The sequence below is a fragment of the Panthera pardus genome, unplaced genomic scaffold (assembly GCF_024362965.1).
Source record: "Panthera pardus isolate Hobbes unplaced genomic scaffold, ASM2436296v1 HiC_scaffold_6, whole genome shotgun sequence".
NCBI classification, from domain to species: Eukaryota; Metazoa; Chordata; class Mammalia; order Carnivora; family Felidae; genus Panthera; species Panthera pardus.
In genome coordinates, this window is record NW_026526991.1 from 76,783,193 (window position 1) to 76,805,355 (window position 22,163).

The following is a 22,163-nucleotide window of genomic DNA, read 5'->3' on the forward strand; positions in this document are numbered from 1 at the left end:
CTTCATTCTACTCCTCCTGGACACTGCTGATCTGGACTGGAGAATGGAACAGAGAACAACAGACAGCAATAAGGTAATGAGGGAGGAAAAAAAGACAAGGTAAGCTCAGCATCACAGGAAGGGAAGGAAAAATCTGGCAGGGGAAAATGTCACATATATAAAGTTGGTCGTTGTCAATATAAATAAATATCACATACTCCACCATTAATATTTGCCTTCTGGGAGAGTATACCCTTAGCCTAGACAATTTCTCAAGCAGTCTTTGGACATTTGAATGGTATGGTCTTCCTTTTCCTGCCCACATCAGTGTCCAGAAACCCAATAGAAAAATCCTCAGCAGATCCTCTGAACCAAACTTTAGACTTGCTTGGGATTTTTGGAAAGAATAGTTAGGCATGAAAGATAAGAACTTCCTGTAATAAGTAACATGCAGGGGATATGCAGGTAGAGGTGGGATAGGGATAAGGTGGGGAGAGGTAAGTAAAAGCAGTGGTTGAGCCAATACATATATTCCTGCTGGTTTGTGGACACCAGACCGTGCGGAAAAACAGTTGGCCTTGAAGTGCCTTAGGAAATCACGGAAGATGTTATTTCTTTCTATAATCCTGAAATCTTTCATAGGTTAAAAATACCAGTTTGTCTTATACCCCAAAAAACCAAAAAACCTAATAATACATACATAAATACATAAATAAGTAAATAAAATTTACATGCTCCAACGACATCCTCCAAATCACTCATCTTAATAGTGTTACCTGCATTACTGCAGAGCAAAATTCTGATTCCTAGGTAAAGTCTTAATAGGGTGGTCTATGATCCCACTCTTCCTGTCAGTTTACTGTGGTAACTTGGCCTGATAAATCTCTATTCCACAAAATGCTAGTCTGAGTTGTAATAACTGGGGTGAAACCTGAGAGCTGCACACACTGTAGGCGCATGGACATCACTCAACAGGAAATACAACTTCCATTCAAGTCCTGTAGACTCAATGCAATGCTAACCCATTCACACACTTTTAGGGCCAGTTCCTACTAGTAATACCTCACTAAGAACAGACAATCGTTTTTTAAAACTGGCAGCAGACTCTGCTACAAGTAACACCCCTTCACCAGATTTGCCAAAATCTGCTCACGTTACATTCTATCTACACTTAAAGCCAGTTTGCTTAAAATGTCCTAAGCCACAACATCTCTCTTTAGATACAACCTTCAAACTTTGCATCAAAAAATGACTTTGAATCTGTGAGGTTTGAAAGAGTCAAAGAAAACTGGTATTAACAGGTGGAAAAACTACGTCCATTTTGTGTATGGGCAGGAATGCAAACAGTTGGGTTACCAAAATGGTGAGAATCAGAAGGCTCAACCTGTTAATACTGACCCACTCAGGGCTTTCTTTCTTCTCTTTTCTTTTTTTTTTTAATCTTTTTATTTAATGTTTATTTATTTTTGAGAGAGAGAAAGACAGAGCATGAGCGGGGGAGGGCAGAGAGAGAGGGAGACACAGAATCCAAAGCAGGCTCCAGGCTCCGAGCTGTCAGCACAGAGCCCGACGTGGGGTTCGAACTCACCGACTGCGAGCGAGATCATGACCTGAGCTGAAGTTGGACGCTCAACCGACTGAGCCACCCAGGTGCCCCATGGGCTTTCTAAAGCCACCCCCAGACCAGGTATGCACTACAGACAGGGGTCCCGGCTCCAGGCCTTCCTGATATTTCCTGATATTATGCAGTCACTGGATTTGGCCCTGGGAATCTGCACACGTTAAGGGTCATTCTCTGTGCTACTGAATCAACTTGCCCTGAGGAAAAAAAAATTTAACTGTTCTTTCCTAAATCATTCTAGTAAAGATTACTATAATTTAAGGTAGCAAAGGTATTAAAATTCCTACTTCAGAGGGAAAGATGTTGAAGTTTTAGTGTTTATGACTCAAGTGCCCACAATTGATTGGGAATGAAAAATGAAGACAAGCTTCTGGACTCCTTTTGTCAAGAACTTGTTACTATAGTCTCATTTTATTTTAAATGTTTATTCGTTTTGAGAGAGAGAGAGAGAGAGAGTGAGAGCACAAATTGGTGGAGGGGCAGAGAGAGAGGGAGACACAGAATCCAAATCACCCTCCAGGCTCTGAGTTGTTAAGCACAGAGCCCGACATGGGGCTCAAATCCACGAACCACAAGATCATGACCTGAGCCCAAGTCAGACACTTAACCGAGTGAACCACCCAGGCACCCCAGCATTTTAAATGAGGGACATTGTAGTTTTGCACTTGGTCACAATTTTCAGAAGATTTTTGAAGTATTTCCAAGCTATGATCCACTATATAAATAACAATACATCCTGCAAATAAATCATGAAATCACCCAGTGGGAAACCATTCCCAAGTATTACACCAGAATAAATGGAAACATTTAGCTTCAAGGATGAAAGGGAGGCTATATATGTTGCTTAATTAAATACAGACTTTTGGTGACAGATAAAATTAAAATCCTTCTGACAAATTTTTTTTTTTTTTTTCTGACAAATTTTTTTTTAAAAACTTCTACTTACATCAGTGATGGGCATTCCAAGAAAAAGCAACTGAGGTCATATATGAGTTTATTTTTATCTTTAAGTGAGAAATACACTTTTCACCTACTTTTTTTTGAAACATTAGGACTAAAGAATATAAAATTGTATCTAATAAATGCAAAACTGAGCATGCATTTTGCTGCTGGCAATATCTCCTCCTTACAAAGGAGGGAAGAGAGGGGACTAGGGACTGAATGGGTACTGAAGACTCCTGTTAAATAAAGTGGGTCAGAAAGAAGGCCACAGAGATGGCACAGGCCGGCAAAAACTACATGCACAAACATACAAAGTGAGAAACAAAGAGATAGAGGCAACCTCCTGCTCTTCCAACCCAGACATCTAGCCACAAACAGAAGGATGCAATGGAGTAACCCAGAGTGACACAGGCAGATACAAAGGAAATGAGAGAGTGTATCTATTGATCTATACAGCACACAGCATGATAAAAAAGCTTCTGGCACAGAGTGCTACACACCGGTCATATACAGAAAATGGTAATTCATATTAGGGCAAGTTTAAATATTTTTAAAATTTACTCTTTCCAAAAGCCTACCAAACCTAGTAGAATAAAATACTTTTGAATTACAGAATCTATTACTCTATCATCTTAAAATGAAACAAACAGCTTTTCTCTCCCCACGTCCTTTTCCCATTGTATACTAGCTCTTACCTGCCTCCTTCAAAGCGACTGATGAGATCAGATACCTTGCTGGGTTTTTCTTTTGAGACACAAGAAGCAGAGGCAGGTTTAACTTCCTCCATCCTTGGTTTTGCACTAGATAAAGCTTTATGCCTGGGAGTTTGGTGTATATTAGACGAAGGTGGATTCTGCAGATGTAATGGCTTTGGAGGCACTGTTGACAAAAAATGAAAACAATTGAATATTTCACTAAGATGTGTTCCACAACAAACATATTTCATATCTCATGCAAAAATCTTCAGCATTATCAAGCTTCTGTAAAGGGGTCTGTCAAGTCTGTATTGAGTCTTAATCAACAGACTTCCATCTATCTTAGACATTCGCTGTGTCCTGTGGAAATCCCATCTCCAAGAATCAAGCGGTTCTTTTAATTTTAGGTCATTTTAAATATGGCCTTATTAAACATCTAAGGATCTATATATTTCTATGACCTTCCCAAGCCTATTAGAGATAACACAGCAGTTATTTATCTAAACAGAGAAAAGAAAGTACTAAGTTTGAAACTAATTCCCAGGGATACACTGCTTGCTACAAAACAGATTTTCTAACAACAGAGTGTTAAGTAATATACCAGAATCCAAAACTAGTAAATTAGACATAAAAGCCAACAAAACAACATCAAACAACAGTAATTACTGTAGCATCTTCCCATTTAACAAAAACTCCTTATCTCATTTGATCTTAGAGGAAATCTTTTGCATCACAGTCCTTTGAGGTAGGTAGCGTTATTCACCTCTTATGTCTATGAAGGCTCAGAGTGGTTAAGTGATTGGCCTGGAGGAATAAGGCTGATCTGATTCCATGACTGGTACCCAGACTCTAGCTCCTTCCTCCTCCAGCACTGCTCCTCATCACACATCCAGCAAAAGGGGTGATAGGAGTTCTACTAGTATTGTCTGCTATGTTAATTGTTGCCTTGTATTAATACACCACAGATTCGTTGCTTACTACTAAGCCCTTCCCTCAGTTAACAGATCATTTCCTGAAATACTAAAATCCACAGAATTTCTCTTAACAGATGAGGAATTCTGTAGATGAGAAAATATAATATGCCATAAGTGCTTTACCAGTATAGGAATTACTTCAGTTTTGAAAATCAATATACTTTGCCTCTTAGATTAACATTCTGGGCAAAGGATTATAGAACATGTATGTATTTTTCTATAACTGGTTCTAACAAATTAAATAAAATCATCTTTTTTCTTTTTTTAAACCCTTCTAACTTCCAGAAGAAGGGAGGAGAATCATGTCTCCTAATTACATGCCCCATTTTCCCCCAGCTGGTTATCCTGGTTTTTAGTCATCTCATTTCTTCTATAAACTCGGCTAGCTGACAGTTGCCTGATGCTCACTGGCCCAGATGTCATCATTTCTATGCCAGTTATCAATTCTTTCAGAGAAGAAGAAGAAAAACATATCACAATGAACTAGAGGTAGAATAATTAATTCACCTCATTCCCTTTTGAGGCAAGAAGAAAATCCCGATTAAAAAAATGATATGCTTCTTTTATATGGAAATGGAATTATTTTCCAAGATCTGCTCAGTGGGGATGGTTAAATATAGTATCCATTGAAAAAGAAGGGACTTAAGTAAGTGTGACATTTGTCAATTTTAAGGAAAAATTTCCTGTGTAGAATATATACCAAAATAGCAAAGTAGGACAAGATCCCACCAAAAAAGCAGTTTTAATATCAGAAATAATTTCAACATTCCTAATTAGAATATTCAAAAAAGGGAGTGAATATGTTCTTTATAGCCCGGTAAAAATGGTTATATAAATATTGTTATGAAATTCTTGTAACTCATCCATCCAGAGTTTACTCAGTGAACATGACTTACTTATTACATATCAGACTCTCTTAGATGCTTAGAAAACTCAAATAAGATGATACATACCTAAATAAGTGTGACATTTGTCAATTTTAAGGAAAAATTTCCTGTGGAGATATATACATATCAGGCATTTTCCTGTCTCAACTATGCCTATCTCTTAAACTGTTTCAGAGAATAGTGTACTTTTTCTCCAAAGTGTTTATAATAAATTATTATGATTAGGTAGTCAAACAGTATTGCACCAACCAGAAATAAAACAGTAAGTATATTAGAGATATAAAGCTTTCTCTTTCACAAGATTGGCGTTCTGTGAGGGTAAGAAATAAGTTTATTTTGATCACAAATATATTCACAGTAACCGCATGCACAGTGCTTGGCAAATTTGTGGAATACACGAAGGAACAAATTAGTGTTATCAAGGAGTTCATCGTCTAGTGAGGAAACAGCTTAGCGATGTTGGGAAAGGTGGGCATTGGGGTGTTTTAGAAGCACAGAGGAGGCATCTATCTCAGCAAAGGGAGACAACCCAAATGGAAAATAAGTAAATATGCACATCTTAAATAAAAGAGTACAAATGTTACAGGTATATGACAAAAATCTCAAGATGATGCATGAATGGCTAACGCATCAGAAACACGGTCCTAGGGGGAAATAATGTGTATTTTGGTCAAAATCTGTAACTGATGTAAAAATGACTGTCTTTCCCTCCCCCACCTCCTCTCTCATCATTTCTCATCTTTCTTTTACCCAACTTCCAAATGCTTTCTGGACATCTCCTCGGTGTTCTATCAGCACCTCCAGTTCAATCCTGAAACTTAACTTACTACTTCTTCCCGCTGTAGCCCAAGGGATGTAAAGTAAGAAAAACAGTGTTCAACCTCGCTAATAATTAGGGAAATGAAAATTAAATTTAAAATACGATTCTATTTCAGCACCGTCAAGTTAACAAAAAAATTTAAATCTGACAATACCAAATGTCAGTGAGGGAATCAGACAATATGAAATCTCACACATTCTGGGAGGGAGTATAAATTTACAGAACCATTAAGAACTTGACATTTCCAGGGGCGCCTGGGTGGCTCAGTCGGTTAAGCGTCTGATTTCAGCTCAGGTCATGATCACACAGTCCGTGAGTTCGAGCCCCGCGTCGGGCTCTGTGCTGACAGCTCAGAGCCTGGAGCCCGTTTCAGATTCTGTGTCTCCCTCTCTCTCTGCCCCTCCCCTGTTCATGGTCTGTCTCTCTCTGTCTCAAAAATAAATAAACGTTAATAAAAAAAAAAAAATTAAAAAAAAAAAGAACCTGACATTTCCAAAATATATATCCTACAGCAATTCTTACATATCTATACAGAGCTTTAAAATTTTTAAATTAATTCAGTATTACTGAATACGTATTAAGTTCTATCCACTTGATATTATCAATGAGCAAAGGAAATGAAACAAAAAAGTCCAATAAGTAAACCATATATGAGAAGGTGGTGAGAGCTAAGAAAGAAGGGGGAGGGCTCAGAACAAGATTAAAGGGATCTGGAATATGGTAGGAAGTGCAGATTGCAGTATTAAGTAGGGCATTCAAAGGGGGCCTCTTGGAAAGGTGCAGATTTGAAGAAGACTGGAAGTTGGGGGAGTTACCTTGGGAAGAGCATGCCATCAAGTAGAGAACAAGCTAGAGATAATGGAAGCCAATGTGACTGAAGTCAAAGCAGCAAACAGGCAAGAGTAGGTACTGAGGTCAGAGGGAGGGCATGATAATGTAGAATCTTGGGGAACACTGTAAGAATAGTGACTTTGAGTGAAATGAGAAGTTGCCACAGACTTCTGTGAAGATAAATAACATGACAGGACTTCTGTCCAACTGTGTCACTCTGGCTGCAATGTTGACAGTGCAGAGAAACAGGGTAGAAGCAGGGAGAAGGGTCAGGAGAGTACTGTGGAAATTCAGCCAAGAGCCAAGAGTACTTAGAAGAAGGCAGTGAGGAACGTTGGTTTCCAGGTATGTTTTAAAAGCAGACTTCCTGGGACAATTGGGTGGCTCAGGCAGTTAAGCTTCGGACTCTTGACATTGGCTTAGGTCATGTTCTCACAGTTGTCAAGCCCTGTGTGGGGCTCTGTGCTGAGTGTGGAGCCTGCTTGGGATTCTCTCTCCCTCTACCTCTGCCCCTCCCTTGTTCATGCTCTCTCTCTCTCAAATAAACTTAAAAAATAAATAAATAAAAGTAGACTTCCTGGAAGAATAAATGTGAGGTATGAGAGAAAGAGAGAGGAATCAAGGATGACTCTGGAGACCTTCAGCCTGAACCACTGGAAGGATGGAATTTTCATCAAGGGACAAAACAGGTAAAGCAATTTTTGGAGGGAAGATCAGCAGTCCAGTTATGGACATGCTAAGTTTGACATTATCTAGTTGACTATAAATAAAATGGGCTTATTACAGCCAATTTTATAGACCATAAGTACAATAAAACAATTTACTTAAAAATTTCCAACCATCCAGGGGCGCCTGGGTGGCTCAGTCGGTTGAGCATCCCACTTCGGCTCAGGTCATGATCTCGTGGCTTTTGAGTTCGAGCCTCGTGTTGGGCTATGTGCTGGCAGCTCGGAGCCTGGAGCCTGGAGCCTGGAGCCTGCTTTGGATTCTGTGTCTCCCTCTCTCTGCCCCTCCCATGCTCACACTCTGTCTCTCAAAAATAAGTAAACATTAAAAAAAATCCAACCATCCAAAATAATTACTGAACATGAAAAAAACCCCCAAATTAATAGTTTAAATTTGGGGATTACCAGAAGATTTGGTTACACTTATTTTACTTACTATGAAAAACAATAGTTGGCTTTTTTTTTTTTTTTAAAGCAAACCCTACGCTTAACATGGGGCTTGAGGGGCGCCTGGGTGGCTCAGTTGGTTAAGTGTCTGACTTCAACTCAGGTCACGATCTTGTGGTTTGCGGGTTCGAGCCCTGCGTCGGGCTCTGTGCTGACAGCTCGGAGCCTGATGCCTGCTTCGGATATTGTGTCTCCTTCTCTCTATGCTCCTTCCCCATTTGTGCTCTGTCTTTCAAAAATAAATAAACATTAAAAAAAAAAAATGGGCTCAAACTCATGACCCTGAGATCAAGTGTCATATGTTCTACCAACTGAACCAGCTAGGCGTCCTATATAGCTGGCTATTATTAATGCATTATACATTTATAACATATTATACTTTAAAAATGGGACATTACACATAGAATGCTTTACTTTAAGAGCAAATGGAATAGGTTTGAGTACTTTACATTTACTTAAATTATTTAGGCAATAATGTTTCAAAGTTCATGATACTTTTTAAACATTAAGGTTTAATGATTGATAAGTGATAATATGTAGGCTCTATCAAAATAATTAACTATGGAGAATGTTGTGGATCAAAGCTCCTAAGAGAAAAAGAACTATTAGCTTTAATTGCCAAGGAAGTTATTTTGAGTTATGTCTAGCATGGCAGGAAATAGGCCAATATTAAAAGTGGTAAACAAGAATAAAGACTTATGTTGGAAGTTGCTCAGTAATTTATTTGTTTGAGTGGTAGGATCGGTATGAAGTGAATAAACCATTGTTTTCCAAGGCTTTAGGGTATTTCTGAGGCTGAGGCAAAATAAGCCCTAACTATTGAAGGAATCCACTTCAAAAGCTACAGGCTCTTACTTACATTCAAATGTAAGCTTATGTCATCTAAAATTTAGCACTTTTATTATTTTAAAAACCATAATTCTTCAAAAATACTTGTTGGTATTTAATTGATATAATGACATGCAACATTATTTTCATTTCAGGTGTATAATATGATCCAATATTTGTATATATTGCCAAAGGATCACCAAGGTCTAATTAACAACCATCACCACACAGTTAACATTTTTTTTTTACGTGGTGAGAACTTTGAAGATCTCTTCTCATAGCAATTTTCAAATATACAAAATCCAGTATTATTAACTATAATCACCAAGCTGTACACTATATCCCCATGACTTACTTACTAGTAAACACAAAAATAGAAACCTGATATTGTTCCAGACACGTTAGTATATAATCACCATGAATAAATGTATTTAATATTGTGCTTCCTTTTAAATATCACTAACATTGGGGCGCCTGGGTGGCTCAGTCAGTTGAGCGTCCCACTTCGGCTCAGGTCATGATCTCATGGCTTTTGAGTTCGAGCCCCGTGTCGGGCTCTGTGCTGGCAGCTCGGAGCATGGAGCCTGCTTCGGATTCTGTGTCTCCCTCTCTCTCTGCCCCTCCCCTGCTCACACACTCTCTCTCTCTCTCTCTCTCTCTCAAAAATAAACATTAAAAAAATTTAAAAATAAATAAATAAAATAAATATCACTAAAATAGATTGTAGCTATGATATTATTAGCACTCCACATGAGGAAAAAAAAAACACATTTATTTATGAGCTCTTTTGAGGATCCAGATCAGAGTTTCTCAAACTACTGACATTTCATAGCTGATAATTCTTTGTTTTGAGGGGGCTGGCCTGTGCATTGTAAGACGCTGAACAGCATCCCTATCCTCTGCCCACTAGCTGCCATTAGAAACTCCCACAAATGGTGTCAAGCAAAAAATTCTCTAGACAATACCAAGTATGGGCAGTGGGGTGGGGTGGGATGGAGTGGGTGGGCTGGGGTGCGGGGTGGGGCTGCAAAATTGTCTCCAGTTGAGAACACTTATCTAAAATAAGAATTTTCAGGGCCCTTGGGTGGCTCAGTCAGTTGAGTTGACTCTTGACTTCGGCTCAGGTCGTGATCTCACGGTGCTGAGAAGTCCTGAGATCGGTCCTGAGACTAAGCCTCGCTGCTTAAGATTCTCTCTCCCTCTCCCTCTGTCCCTCCCCCCACTCATGTGTGCACTCTCTCTCAAGAAAGAAATAAGCATCTTCAATTAAATTAAAATTACATAATGGAGCTTAAAGCGTCAGTAGGCTCACCATTCACGATTTGCAATTAAGTGGGAATAAAGATATCAGTGTGATAATCTCTTGATGTGTGCAGGAAGTCCCCATGATATCCCTTTGCTTTCTCCCCTTCAGTTATCCAAATATTCTTAAGAGTTTGGAGAAATTAAAAGTAAGCTTCTCTCCACTAGAGGGTGGAGAACACTTTCATTTGGTCAATAAGTAGTCCTCAATCTCTTTGGCAGCTGATCTGACAATACCAAGATGTAGCCTTCTCTCCTGAATGTTTTTCTCTATATGGCACACATTCTTCCAAGTCTTAAGCAAAGAACAGCAGAAACAAAATAGAGGAAACATGGTAATGGAGCTGGGAGCCAATTCAACAAGTGTTGCTGAAGGCATGCTCTGCTATGGAGGGACTGGCAGTACAAAGGCAGAAGAAAACTAAGATGGACGAGTGAAATATATTCTAGGTCAGACTGCAGTGAATGTGAAAACACAACATACGTTTGAGGAAACACAAAATATCAAGGGTTAGGGTGGGGTTAAAATTTTAGCTGGGGAACTAGGGAAGGGCCAAACAATGAGTGAGAGTACTTTTAAAAAGTATAATGTTCTCTAAAGTCATTTATTTAAAATCTGAAAATAGTCCCTATAGTTATATAAAATTATATTAACCCATATTCAAAACAGGAAGTAAATATGTATTTAAATATCAAAATACTGACTTCTATTAAACTTTCATTAAGCTACAAACAGCAAAAGCAAGCTCAAGTGTTGTCTCTCTAAAGAATATGATTATTTTGGCACATAGCTCAGGAAGGACACTTGTGTAATTTATCTCAATGAACTATGAAAAACAATGAAGTAATGCATCTTCCCAAAAAAGACTTTATTAAATAATGAAATTCCTGTTTGTGATCTGGGCAATTACATAAAACTGAATTGCATTCATTTTTTATAGTCTTACTTCATTTGATCTTTGTCAGCTGAGGTCTAATGAGCAAGAGGGAACCTTGTATTTTGTAAATAAAATAGCTTAAATCATGCTCAAAAAAATGTCTATGTTCATATTCATATGAATTATATAGGGAGAAATATGGCCAAAATAAAAGGCTATAAACTCATGAATGGACCATTCATCTGAAGCACCAATTATTTGACCTTACTTGACAGTCATACTTGATACGACTACAAATACAGCTACCAGTGAGAACAAAAAGGAAAACGTCCCATAATCTGGAAGATAAGCCCCTTTTAAAGGTCTCTTTCAGAAATCCTAAAAACATAAGAACTTTAAAGAGTAACAGTCACTCTTTTATGATAGGTTCTCTATAACACTTTTTTCCTTGCAAGAACAGGAAAGAGACCAAAGTTAATACAACATAAATCAAAATGCTCAGCATTTGGTATAAATAAAAATTTATTCGGCAGAAACTCTACACATTAAATCATAGTAGAGCTTAGCTTTGTGTTAACGTTTCCAAAGGCCTTACTGTGTACCATCAAAACTGTAATTTTGTGCTTCTCAGAGTTAATACCTGGTTCACCAGAAATTTATTGCTAAAAGGAAATGGTTCCTGAACAAAATATTCAAAGATTTCCACCATTATAATTGTTTCCTCCCCTTGTTGGCTGCTCAATTCCTGAATGGATGAGCCATTTATTTCAATTTCTGTGAAGCCTTTTCAAGCCCCAGTTCCTGAACAGTAGAAAATCACATTTACTAAGTATGTTAAGCACGGTTTTACAATGATCTGTTTCACAGATCCTCTGAAATCTAGCAAGGCATACTGACTTTCTGACAGCACTCATTCATTTGTCACACATTTATTATGCAAATAGTAAGTTAGGCCCTGTACGAGGTCAAGCATAATACATGAAGTGTCCCTGTAAGGGGACAGTAATTCCAGCAATGCGAAAAGAACCCTAAGAGAAAAAATGTATAAGGTGTTTTAGGAGCAGAACAAATACCCAACTCTGCCTGAGACTGATTTTTTTTCCCCTGAAAAAAATAAATGCACCCAATTCCTCCCATTGAAAGCTTAAAACTCTTTCTTAGTCATTATCATTCTTCTGGATAGCCTTCACCAATGAACAAAACACCCAATCTAATTAAAAAAGGAAAAGAAAAAGAAAAAACAACCCACCAGCATACCTTGTGGCTTTGGACTTGCAGCTGAGTGTTTTGCTGGCGTTTTTCCATTTATTCCCTGAGCCTCTTCATCAGATACATTCTGATCAACCCGTGGGGTTGTGCTGCTTTTCACACAAGGTGGAACTAGAGTGATCTTTGGACAGGTACTGATGCCTGGGAGAGTTGAAAAAGAAAGGACAGGTAAATACAGAGGTGGAGCACAGCTATGTCACATGACCTAAATTCCTTTTTATCCCGTAAAACAAAAACAATCACAGTTACAAGACTAAGCATAGAAATATTTTTCCCATGTGTACTGGCCTTGACAGAATTTCTTGGGAAAGATCTCATTCCATGTGTTGAGAAACCTCGGTAATGCACGCTGACAGAGATCGAGCCCCTTCCTCCCCCACCACACACACACTCCCTCTCTTCCTCCCTCCCTTCCTTTCAGGGCCACAGAAAGGGCAGAATGCAGCTGCTACTGGTGAAGGAGAAGACAGGAGGGCCCCAGCATTAATCTGCTGAAAGCTTTCCTTTCCAGCAGCCAGTCACCAGTCATTGAGTGACTCTAAAGAACAAAGCAGGAAAGCACCAACATGACAGCTGACCTAACGACTCTAGAAGAACGGCTCGATGAATAAAGAAAAAATACATATACCCTTCCCTCACTCACTAGTTTACCAGAGTCCAGATCTACATCTGTAAGCTAATACCCATGTTTTCAACAAAAGGATTATACCGATTATACTGTCATATTTATAGCTCAAAACTCTAAAATGTCGATACTGAAAGGCATCATGAGACCAAGATGTAGAAAAATAGATAAACTTTTTGAGTCCTGATTTAAGAAGTTAATTGTTAAGTTTCAGAGACTTTTTAAGAAATCGTGTGCCAGTGCTTTCTCTTTATACTACTCAAACTTTCCTTTCTTCTAGTTGACATAGTGATATTAACAATAGACTAGACCCTGCTTAGGAGAAAATACAATTTCTACCAGGGAGATCATGATCCATTTAAGAAACTATCATTGGTTTAAAAACAGAGTTTCATTTTTACAGAATCCAAATAACTAAAAACAAAACTAGGAGAGATAAAAAGCCTTAATTATTCAAAACAAGAAAAGCTAATAAAACCCAATCAACTTTTTACTGAGTAAAAAAATTCCCTTTTATTTCAATTGATTATTAAACAGTATTGATTAAAATCTGCACATACTACTGCTTTATTTTCTGCATTCTCCTTGAAATTTATCTTGGTAAAATAAGTTTTAGAAGATATTAACAGTTTTAAGTATTGTCAAGAAGTTTTAGAGACCCAGTGCTGAAACAAATTAAGTGGGTTTTCATCAGACACCCTTCTGCTAAAATGAGCTGCTGGCTGGATTAAACATTCTTTAGCCAAACAGAAGGCTTTGAATGCAAGATCTAGAGATTATTTGACAGCATATTACTGCAATTGTAAACAGAAGAAATAAAAGGTTGAATCTTTAAATGTGTGAGCCTATCTACTTTTTTAGAAGAACTGGGTGAAGTAGGCAAAGTCTATCTCTAAAATCTGTAGCATGACATCCAACCACTTAGTCTTTTAGGAGCATTGGGATGTTGGTTCCACAGTGATCTCAAGGATGGTTTGGTGGTTCTAAAGGCCACCTTCTGGGGTCTGGAAGTGTGGCCTTGAGACAAAAGAGTGAAAAGCCAGAGCTTAGCTCCAAATCAGAGGCAGAAACTATAACGCAATTGTAAAATGAGGCACTGAAAGAATGTGATCTATAGCAACAAATCTATAAAAAGAAGGCAGTTAATGGGTTAAATGAGAAAACGGGAGGATACTGAATCTTTGAAAAATAGATCAACACTGTTACACATTAAAAGATGACACCACTTTAAGAATTAGCCTATTTAGGGGCGCCTGGGTGGCTCAGTCGGTTCAGCGTCCGACTTCGGCTCAGGTCACGATCTCGCGGTCCGCGGGTTCGAGCCCCGCGTCAGGCTCTGGGCTGATGGCTCAGAGCCTGGAGCCTGCTTCCGATTCTGTGTTTCCCTCTCTCTCTGCCCCTCCCCCGTTCATGCTGTGTCTCTCTCTGTCTGAAAAATAAATAAACGTTAAAAAAATATATATATATTAAAAAAAAAAAGAATTAGCCTATTTAGAAACAAAAAAATGTCTTGAATAAATAATAACTTGAAATTAAAAACTAGGCAATTTCCTGAGAGCAAACTTTCAGGGCATGATGTGTTTTATGCAGGTGTCATATTTATTAGAGAAGATTTCCCACGAATGTGCCAAAATGCCTGCAGTAAGAGATCAGCAACATATTCTATTTTCTTATAAATCCATTAAAGTCATGTTTATAACATTTTTTTTTTTGCCAGTGGCAAAAAATCTACAGCCAGAAACTTGATTTTAGATCATTGCTTAATACCAGTCTACAAACTTCAGCCACTATCACAAAGTATGAAAATATGGTTAAAGACACAGAAAACACATTTTTAAAGGGTTAAGGGGGGGAAAAAGGGCAATGACAAATAGGCAACAGAGACTAGTTGTGGCTGCAAAGCCAAAAATATTTACAGTCTGGCCCCTTACAGGAAAAGTTTGCTGACCACTGCTCTAAGTCAGACACATCATGGTAAAGAAAATGTGCCATAAAAAAGGACCATTTTATTAAATGCTCATTTTCTGACACTTTGGAATAGCAATACAAAAGAAGACTTTTGAGTGTCTATGACGCACTCAGCCTACTCACATTTGGAGACAGTTCTTATTTGGGTGCCAATTACACAATACAGAACTGAAACCAAAATTGTAACCAGGTGGTCCACCCATTCAAGAAATTTTATATTAACTTTTAGATTCCAATTTACCAAGAAGGTGATTAAACAGTTAATCTTGGGCACAAATACAACTAGTTTACGTTATGTTAGTGTGGGGGAAAGTGTCCTATTTAAATAATGTCTCCTCCTGAGTATTGGTAATCCAGTTTCAACCACTGGTCCTACCCATTTTGCATTCCTCTTTGGGTTACTAATTTACGCTTGCTGGGTCATATCTTCTGTAAGGAATGTCTAGACATAGGCTAACTGCAAAAGTCTTCAGATATTCTCAATCCAGCCTCATCTTTGCATAAGGCTCCCTGTTCCAACTGGAGAGGTTGCCACTACAGCTTAAGTTTATCTGTCTTCTTTTGTATCATATTTGTGAGTGGCAGATAATGACTAGTTAGGGTGACTTTGTCTCCTATTTGCAAAATTTTGTTCTAAGCTGTTATACTTTGCCAAATCATTCTTGAGTGGCTTTTTCACATCTTACTCTTTGGCTATCCATTCCAAAGCAAAGTCCACTCAGTTCTCTGATTCTTCATGCCTGATCTCTTGCCATAGTACCACCCATGCCCCCAGGCAACATTGTTATGACCTTGATATGGCCATGTCTACACAGCCTCAACCATTCATAACATCTCTTCCAACTGCACCACATCTCTAGTCCGTAAAAGGTCGATGGACTTCACCCCTTGAGACAAGAGGATCTCTTGGATTTAAGAGGACAGAAGCAGTTTTACAGGGAAGACAAATTTTTTAGGAGTACGCTATACAGAGTAAAGAGATACCTTAAAAAAACTTAATTTGAAATATTCCTAGATTTACAGGGAGCTACACTCAGGTTCCTAAAGTTAGCATCTATTACAACACACTTATAAAACAAGTCTTATAAAGACAAATTTTTCCACTAATACCCTTTCTGTTACAGGATCTGATCCAAAATATCACACTGCATTTAGTTTTCATTGTTTCCTTACTGCACCCCAACCTGAGTTACTCAGTCTTTGCTGGTTTTGTAGGGCATTAGCACTTTTGAAGAGTAACAGTCAAGTGTTTTGTACAATGCCCCTCAAACTGAATTTCTCTAATGTTGTTTCATGATTACATTGGGTTTATGGGTTTGAGGGCAGGACATCACAGAGGCAATGTGCCCATCTGTAAACAGTATTACATCACTGCATGTTATCAATGTGACTATCACATTTGATACTAACTTTGGTCCCTGGGAAAGGTGGTGTCTGCCAGGTTTCTCCACTGGAAAATATTATAAGACTTTTTTTTAAGATTTATTTTGAGAGAAACAGAGAGAGAGCGAGATACAGAGAGACACAGAGAGCTCATGAGTGTGAGCAGGGGAGGGGCAGAGAGAGAGAGAGAATTCCAAGCAGGCTCCGAGTTCTGTCAGCACAGAGCCTGACATAGGGCTCAGACTCATGAAATGAGAGATCATGACCTGAGCCAAAATCAAGAGTCAGATGCTTAACCAACTGAGCCACCCAAGCACCCCATAAGACATTTTTCAACAGTGTTTTCCTATTATCCTTTCAAAAACTCCCCATTTGTCCCATTAGTTTGAGGAAGAGTCATTATCTCTCATGTGTTACCTAAAATGCCTAGTTTAAGAGATCAGCTAGTTTTTTGTTATTTATTTATTTATTTAAATAAAACTCATGGTTTACAACTCTTTTGCCAAGGGGAACAAATTCACTGTTAGGAAATTTATTTTAGAAAACTATTTGTTTCCCAAACTTCTGGAGCTCCATAATAAACTCTCCAGAAAAATGATAAGCAAACCACAAAGGATCTTAGAAAAGAAAATATGATCAACAGTTTCAGGAATTTCCTTGGACCTAGGAATTCTACCTCTAGGAAAATTTAATGTACGGAAATAGTCCTGAATGTGTAAAAGTATATGTACATGAATAGTCAACCCAACATTATGGAAAATATACATAGTTGTTAAAAACAGAAAAATAAGACTGGGAAGATCTCTAATTAGTATTTATTATTAAATAAAAGACAAATATTATAGAAAAATATGTATAGTAGGATCCCCATTAAAAATGAAGATACAGGGGCACCTAGGTGCTCAGTCGGTTAAGCATCTGACTCTCAGTTTCAGTTCAGGTCATGATCCCCTAAGTTCGTGAGTCTGAGCCCCACATCAGGCTCTGCACTGACAGCACAGAGCTGCTTGGGATTCTCTCTCTCCCTGTCTCTCTGCCCCTCCCCCACTCATATTCTCTCTCTCTCTCTCTCTCTCTCTAATTTTATTTTGAGAGAAAGAGAGAGAACGCAAGTGGAGAAGGGGCAGAGAGAGGGGTGGAAAGGGAGAGAGAGAATTCCAAGCAGGCTCCACACCACCAGTGCAGAGCCCAATGAGGGCCTTGAACTCGTGAACTGCGAGTTCATGACCCAAGCTGAAGTCAGAAGCTTAACCAACTGAGCCATCCAGGTGCCCCCAAAATAAATAAACTTAAACACACACACACACACACACACACACACACACACACACACACACACACACACAATGTGCCTAAATGCATTAGAGAGGGATGTCAGTAACATGGCAAACTTAATTTCGGGAAATGAGAGTAGGAAGAGAGGATGAATAGGAACTTTCATGTTTTGCTGTCTGTACAATTGAATCATTTAAACGTTTTATAATGAAACTGTGCTTATAAATTACTTACATAAAAGATAAAATCTATGAAAGTTACCAAATATGTGTATTAAAGATTGTTTAAAAACATATCCTTTATGTTTCCACACCTATGTTCACAGCAACATTATTCAAATAGCTAAAGTATGGAAGCAACTCATTGACAGATGGACAAATATACATGCAATGGAGTATTATTCACTCTTAAAAAGGAAGGAAATCCTGATACATGCCACAACATAGATATCTTGAAGCTATTATGCTAAGTGAAATAAATTAGTTTAAAAAACACAAATATTGTCTGGTTCCACATATCTGAGTTACATAGTCAAAATCAGACAGAAAGTAGTGTGGTGGTTGCCAGGGGTTGAGGAGATGGGAGAATGGAAGTTACTATTTAAATTTTTAAAAAGTATTTATTTTTGAGAGGCAGGGAGAGACAGAGTACAAGCAGGGAGGGGCAGAGATGGAGAGGGAGACAAAGAATCCGAAGCAGGCTCCAGGCTCTGAGCTGTCAGTACAGAGCCTGATGCAGGGCTCAAACTTACAAACCGCGAAATCATGACCTAAGCCGAAGTCAGACGCTTAACCTACTAAGCCACAAAGGTGCCCTGGAAAGTTACTATTTAATGAGTACAGTGTTTCATTATAAGATGAAGACTTCTGTGGCTGGAAGGTGGCCATGGCATCACTGCACTTAATGCCAACGAACTATATGCTTACAATGGTTAAGGTGGTAAATTGTATGTGTTTTTAAAAATAATTTTAAAAGCTTTTAATTTAAAAAGTTTATCACTTGCTTAACGAAGAAAAGGTGAAGAAATATTAATACATTCAAGTTGCCTACTTCACATCTCTAGTGTGTCTAAGAGCTAGCTCACACTCCACATACCCAAATCTGACATCCTCACCTCTCAACACTCACCCCAAACCACTGTCTTCACAGTCTTCTCCACATCAGCTAATGGCAGTTTCACCTTTGCTTAGGCCAAAAAGCTTGGAAGCATTCTCAAGTCCTCTTTTTCTCTCTTGTTCAACATCTTATCCATCAAGAAATTCTGCCAACTCCACCATCTACCATCACCATTCCAAGGCTACTATTCTGGCCTAACTTACCATAAACTTCAACTGGATGAGAGCAAGACCCTCCAACCTGGTCTCCCTACTCCTACCCTTTTCCCCAGTATAGTCATACTTTCAAACAGGACCAGCGAGAGATCCCTTTTAAAAACCAAATCAGATCATATCACTCCTATGCTAAAAATTCTCCAATGGCTCTATATCTCACACAGGATAAAAATGCATCTTCTTAAAAGGGCTGACAAGCACTACATGATCTGGTCTCAGTCCCTTTACCACTGACCTCATTGCTAGTATTGCCCCCTTGCTCGTTCTATGACAGTCATACTGGTTCCTTGCTGTTCTTCAAACAGGCCAAGTACACCTTTGGTCTAGCTACTCTCTGCTGCAATGCTTTCCCCGCCATGATAATTGCTGGTTAACTGCTTTGTCTTCTTCATATCTTGGCTCAAATTTTTTTTCAATATGTACTATACTGACCATTCTCTTTAGTGTAACTGCTACTCTTATTAGCTGTACAGTTTTTTATCCCCCATAGCACTTACCACCTTCTAAAAGCCCACATTACTGAGGAAGGCAGTTTAAGATGTCAGCATAGGAAGACCTGAACTCATCTCCCACACAACAAATTTACAGCCAACTGTGAAATAACTCCCCCTGAAAAAGACCTTAAAACTAGCTGAACATCTCCTCTACAGTAACGGATAATTAGGCCACATCAATACAGGTAGGAGAAGCAGAGATGGGTCTCACCAAACACCCTTCCCCTGTCGTGGCAACTCACAACTGGGAAGGATGTCACAAATACGGAGTTTCTCCTTGTGGAGCAACATGATGTGCCTCACATCAGGCACTTTAATCCTGGGGACCTACACCAGAGAGATGAGGAGCTTTCAAAGTAAGTGGCTTTGAAAAACAACAGGGCTTACATCCAGAAGAACATAGGGCTATAGGAAATGGAGATTCCACTCTTAAAGGGCTTGCCTGCAGACTCACTCACCCTGGGACCCAGCACAAAAGCAGCAGTTTGAAAAGCACCTAGACCATATATGAATGAGATTCACTTGGTAATCTTAGAGTATCTGCCAAAGGGTTGTTAGGACTCTCTCTAGGGACAGATGCACTGGTGGGTGCCATTTTTGTACTCCCCTCAAACCTGCTTAGAACAGGCAGGTACACCCCACACAGGGATGCCCCTTGAGCACCTGGCTCTGGTGCCAGAGATGATTGTGTTTCTGGTCCTAGCAGGTCTGAAACATTGGAGTGACAGTTCTTGGTGGGCTACTACCTCTAGAACACTGCAGAGATAGCAGTCCAAAACACAACCTTGTGTGAAAAAGGATTATTTACTTGTCCTGGAGCTTCAGTTGGATGGGTACTACATACCTAAAGGACATGCCATCCTCTCAGGGAATGTAGGCCAGGGAACATTACCTTTTTGTCCTCCCTTGGCCTTGCCATAGCGCACCTGTTCCTCCCAGAAATGACCACATTGCTTGGTCTGGAGGCCAGCAGGGTTTAGGATTATGGTCCCGCAGGACTGTATATATTTGCATATCTTAAAAGCTGCTGCCTGAGGGGTAAGTTTTCAATTAGCTTGAAACTGGGGCTGACTGAGATCCCACATTCTGTAAGACTCAAAAGGCTAGCGACTCCCTCAACAACTGTAGCCTATCAGGAATAAATCACATTGCTTAGGCAATCACAAAATTTTGAGAAATAACAAAGGGTAAGGTTACCAATAAAGTTCATCATCTATACAGGCCACTCATCCAAGACTGAGAGAGATAGGTGTTTCACCTAATACACAGAAATGAAAAGAGTCAAGCAAAATGGGAAGACAAAGGAATATGTTCCAAATGAAAGTACAAGATATGCCCCTCCCCCCCTAAAACCACTTAATAAAAAAGAGAGAAGTGATTTACCTGATAAAGAGTTCAAAGTAATGGCCATGGATAAACACATTAGAACTTTAAAAAAGAGTTCAAAATATAAGTAGCAAACAGAAGTCACAGATCTGAAGAATAACAAATAACAATCACAGAACTGAAAAATACACTAGAGACGTTCAACAGCAAAGTAGATGAAACAGAAGAAAGAATCAGTGATCTGGAAGACAGAGCAATGAAACCTCACCCAAACAGAGCAGCAAAAAGAAAAACTTTAAAAATTGAAGATAGCTCAAGAAACTTATGGAACAACAAGCAGATTAACATTCTCATTATAGATGTTCCAGAGGAGAGAGAAAGGGTCAGAAAACTTTCCTGAAGAAATAATGACTGAAAACTTCCCTAACCTGGGGAAGAAAATAGACATCTGGATCTAGAAAGCACAAAGAATTTCCCCCTGCCAAAAAAAAAAAAAAAAAAAAAAAAGCCCAAAGAGACCCACACAAAGACACATTATAATTAAAATGTCAAAAGTTAAATAAAGAATCTTAAAAGCAGCAAGAGAAAACATAACTTGATATATATACAGGAACACCCATAAGACTATTAGCAGATTTCTCAGCAGACAGTTTACAGGTTAGAAGGGAGTGGCATCATATATTCAAACTGCTGAAAGGAAAAAACTTCCAACCAAGAAAACTCTATTCAGGATTTAAGGAGAGATAAAGAGCTTTCAGACAAACAAAAGCTAAGAGTTCACCACCACTAAATTGGCCGTACTAAAAATGTTAAAGGAACTTTAAGCTGAAAAGAAAGTACATTAATTAGTAAGAAGAAAAGAATAAAAACCTCACCAGTATGGGTAAATATATGGTAAATGTAGTGGATTAATCATTTATAAGGCTAGTATGAATTTAAAAGGTAAAAGTAGTGAAAATAATGATAAGGGATACACAAAATAAAAAGATGTAAAATGGGACATTAGAAATATAAACATGGGGGGCAGGGACTAAAAATGTGGTTTTAGAATGCATTCACAAACCTAACTTCTTATCAATTTAAAATGGACTGTTATATGTGAGCATCATGGCAACCACAAAGCCAAAACCTACAGCAGACATACAAAAGATAATAAAAAAGGAAATCTAAGCATAATACTATAGAAAGTCATAAGAGAATAAAGTCATAAGCCAAAGAGAGAACATTCCCAAACTCATTATGAAGCCAGCATAACCCTGATACCAAAACCAGACAATGACAATACACACACACACACACACACACACACACACACACACACACACACAATTGGCTAATATCCCTGATGAACAGAGACGCAAAAATCCCCAACAAAAATGATAGCAAACTGAATTCAACAATACATTAAAAGGATCATACATCATAATCAAGTGGGATTTATCCAGGGATGCAAGGATGGTTCAACACCTGCAAAACAATCAATGTGATAATGCGATATAGCACATAACAAAATGAAAGCTAAAGTCACCGTGATAATCTTAATAGAGAAAAGGCATTTAACAA

General features: G+C 38.6%; 1 protein-coding gene across 11 annotated transcripts in view; it reads right to left on the minus strand.

Moving 5' to 3' along the window:
• FGD4 (FYVE, RhoGEF and PH domain containing 4) overlaps nt 1–22,163 on the minus strand; it is a 245,328-nt gene that overhangs the window by 87,797 nt on the left and 135,368 nt on the right. For 10 of the 11 annotated variants that reach the window (XM_019452406.2, XM_019452407.2, XM_019452414.2 and 7 more), the window contains 2 exons: nt 12,187–12,339; nt 3,238–3,421 (listed from right to left, as the gene is read on the minus strand). In XM_019452406.2, coding sequence (XP_019307951.2) covers nt 3,238–3,421; nt 12,187–12,339 — 337 coding nt within the window. Of the gene's footprint in view, nt 1–3,237; nt 3,422–12,178; nt 12,340–22,163 lie in introns of all 11 variants that reach the window. The other variant, XM_019452413.2, reaches the window with a different exon arrangement.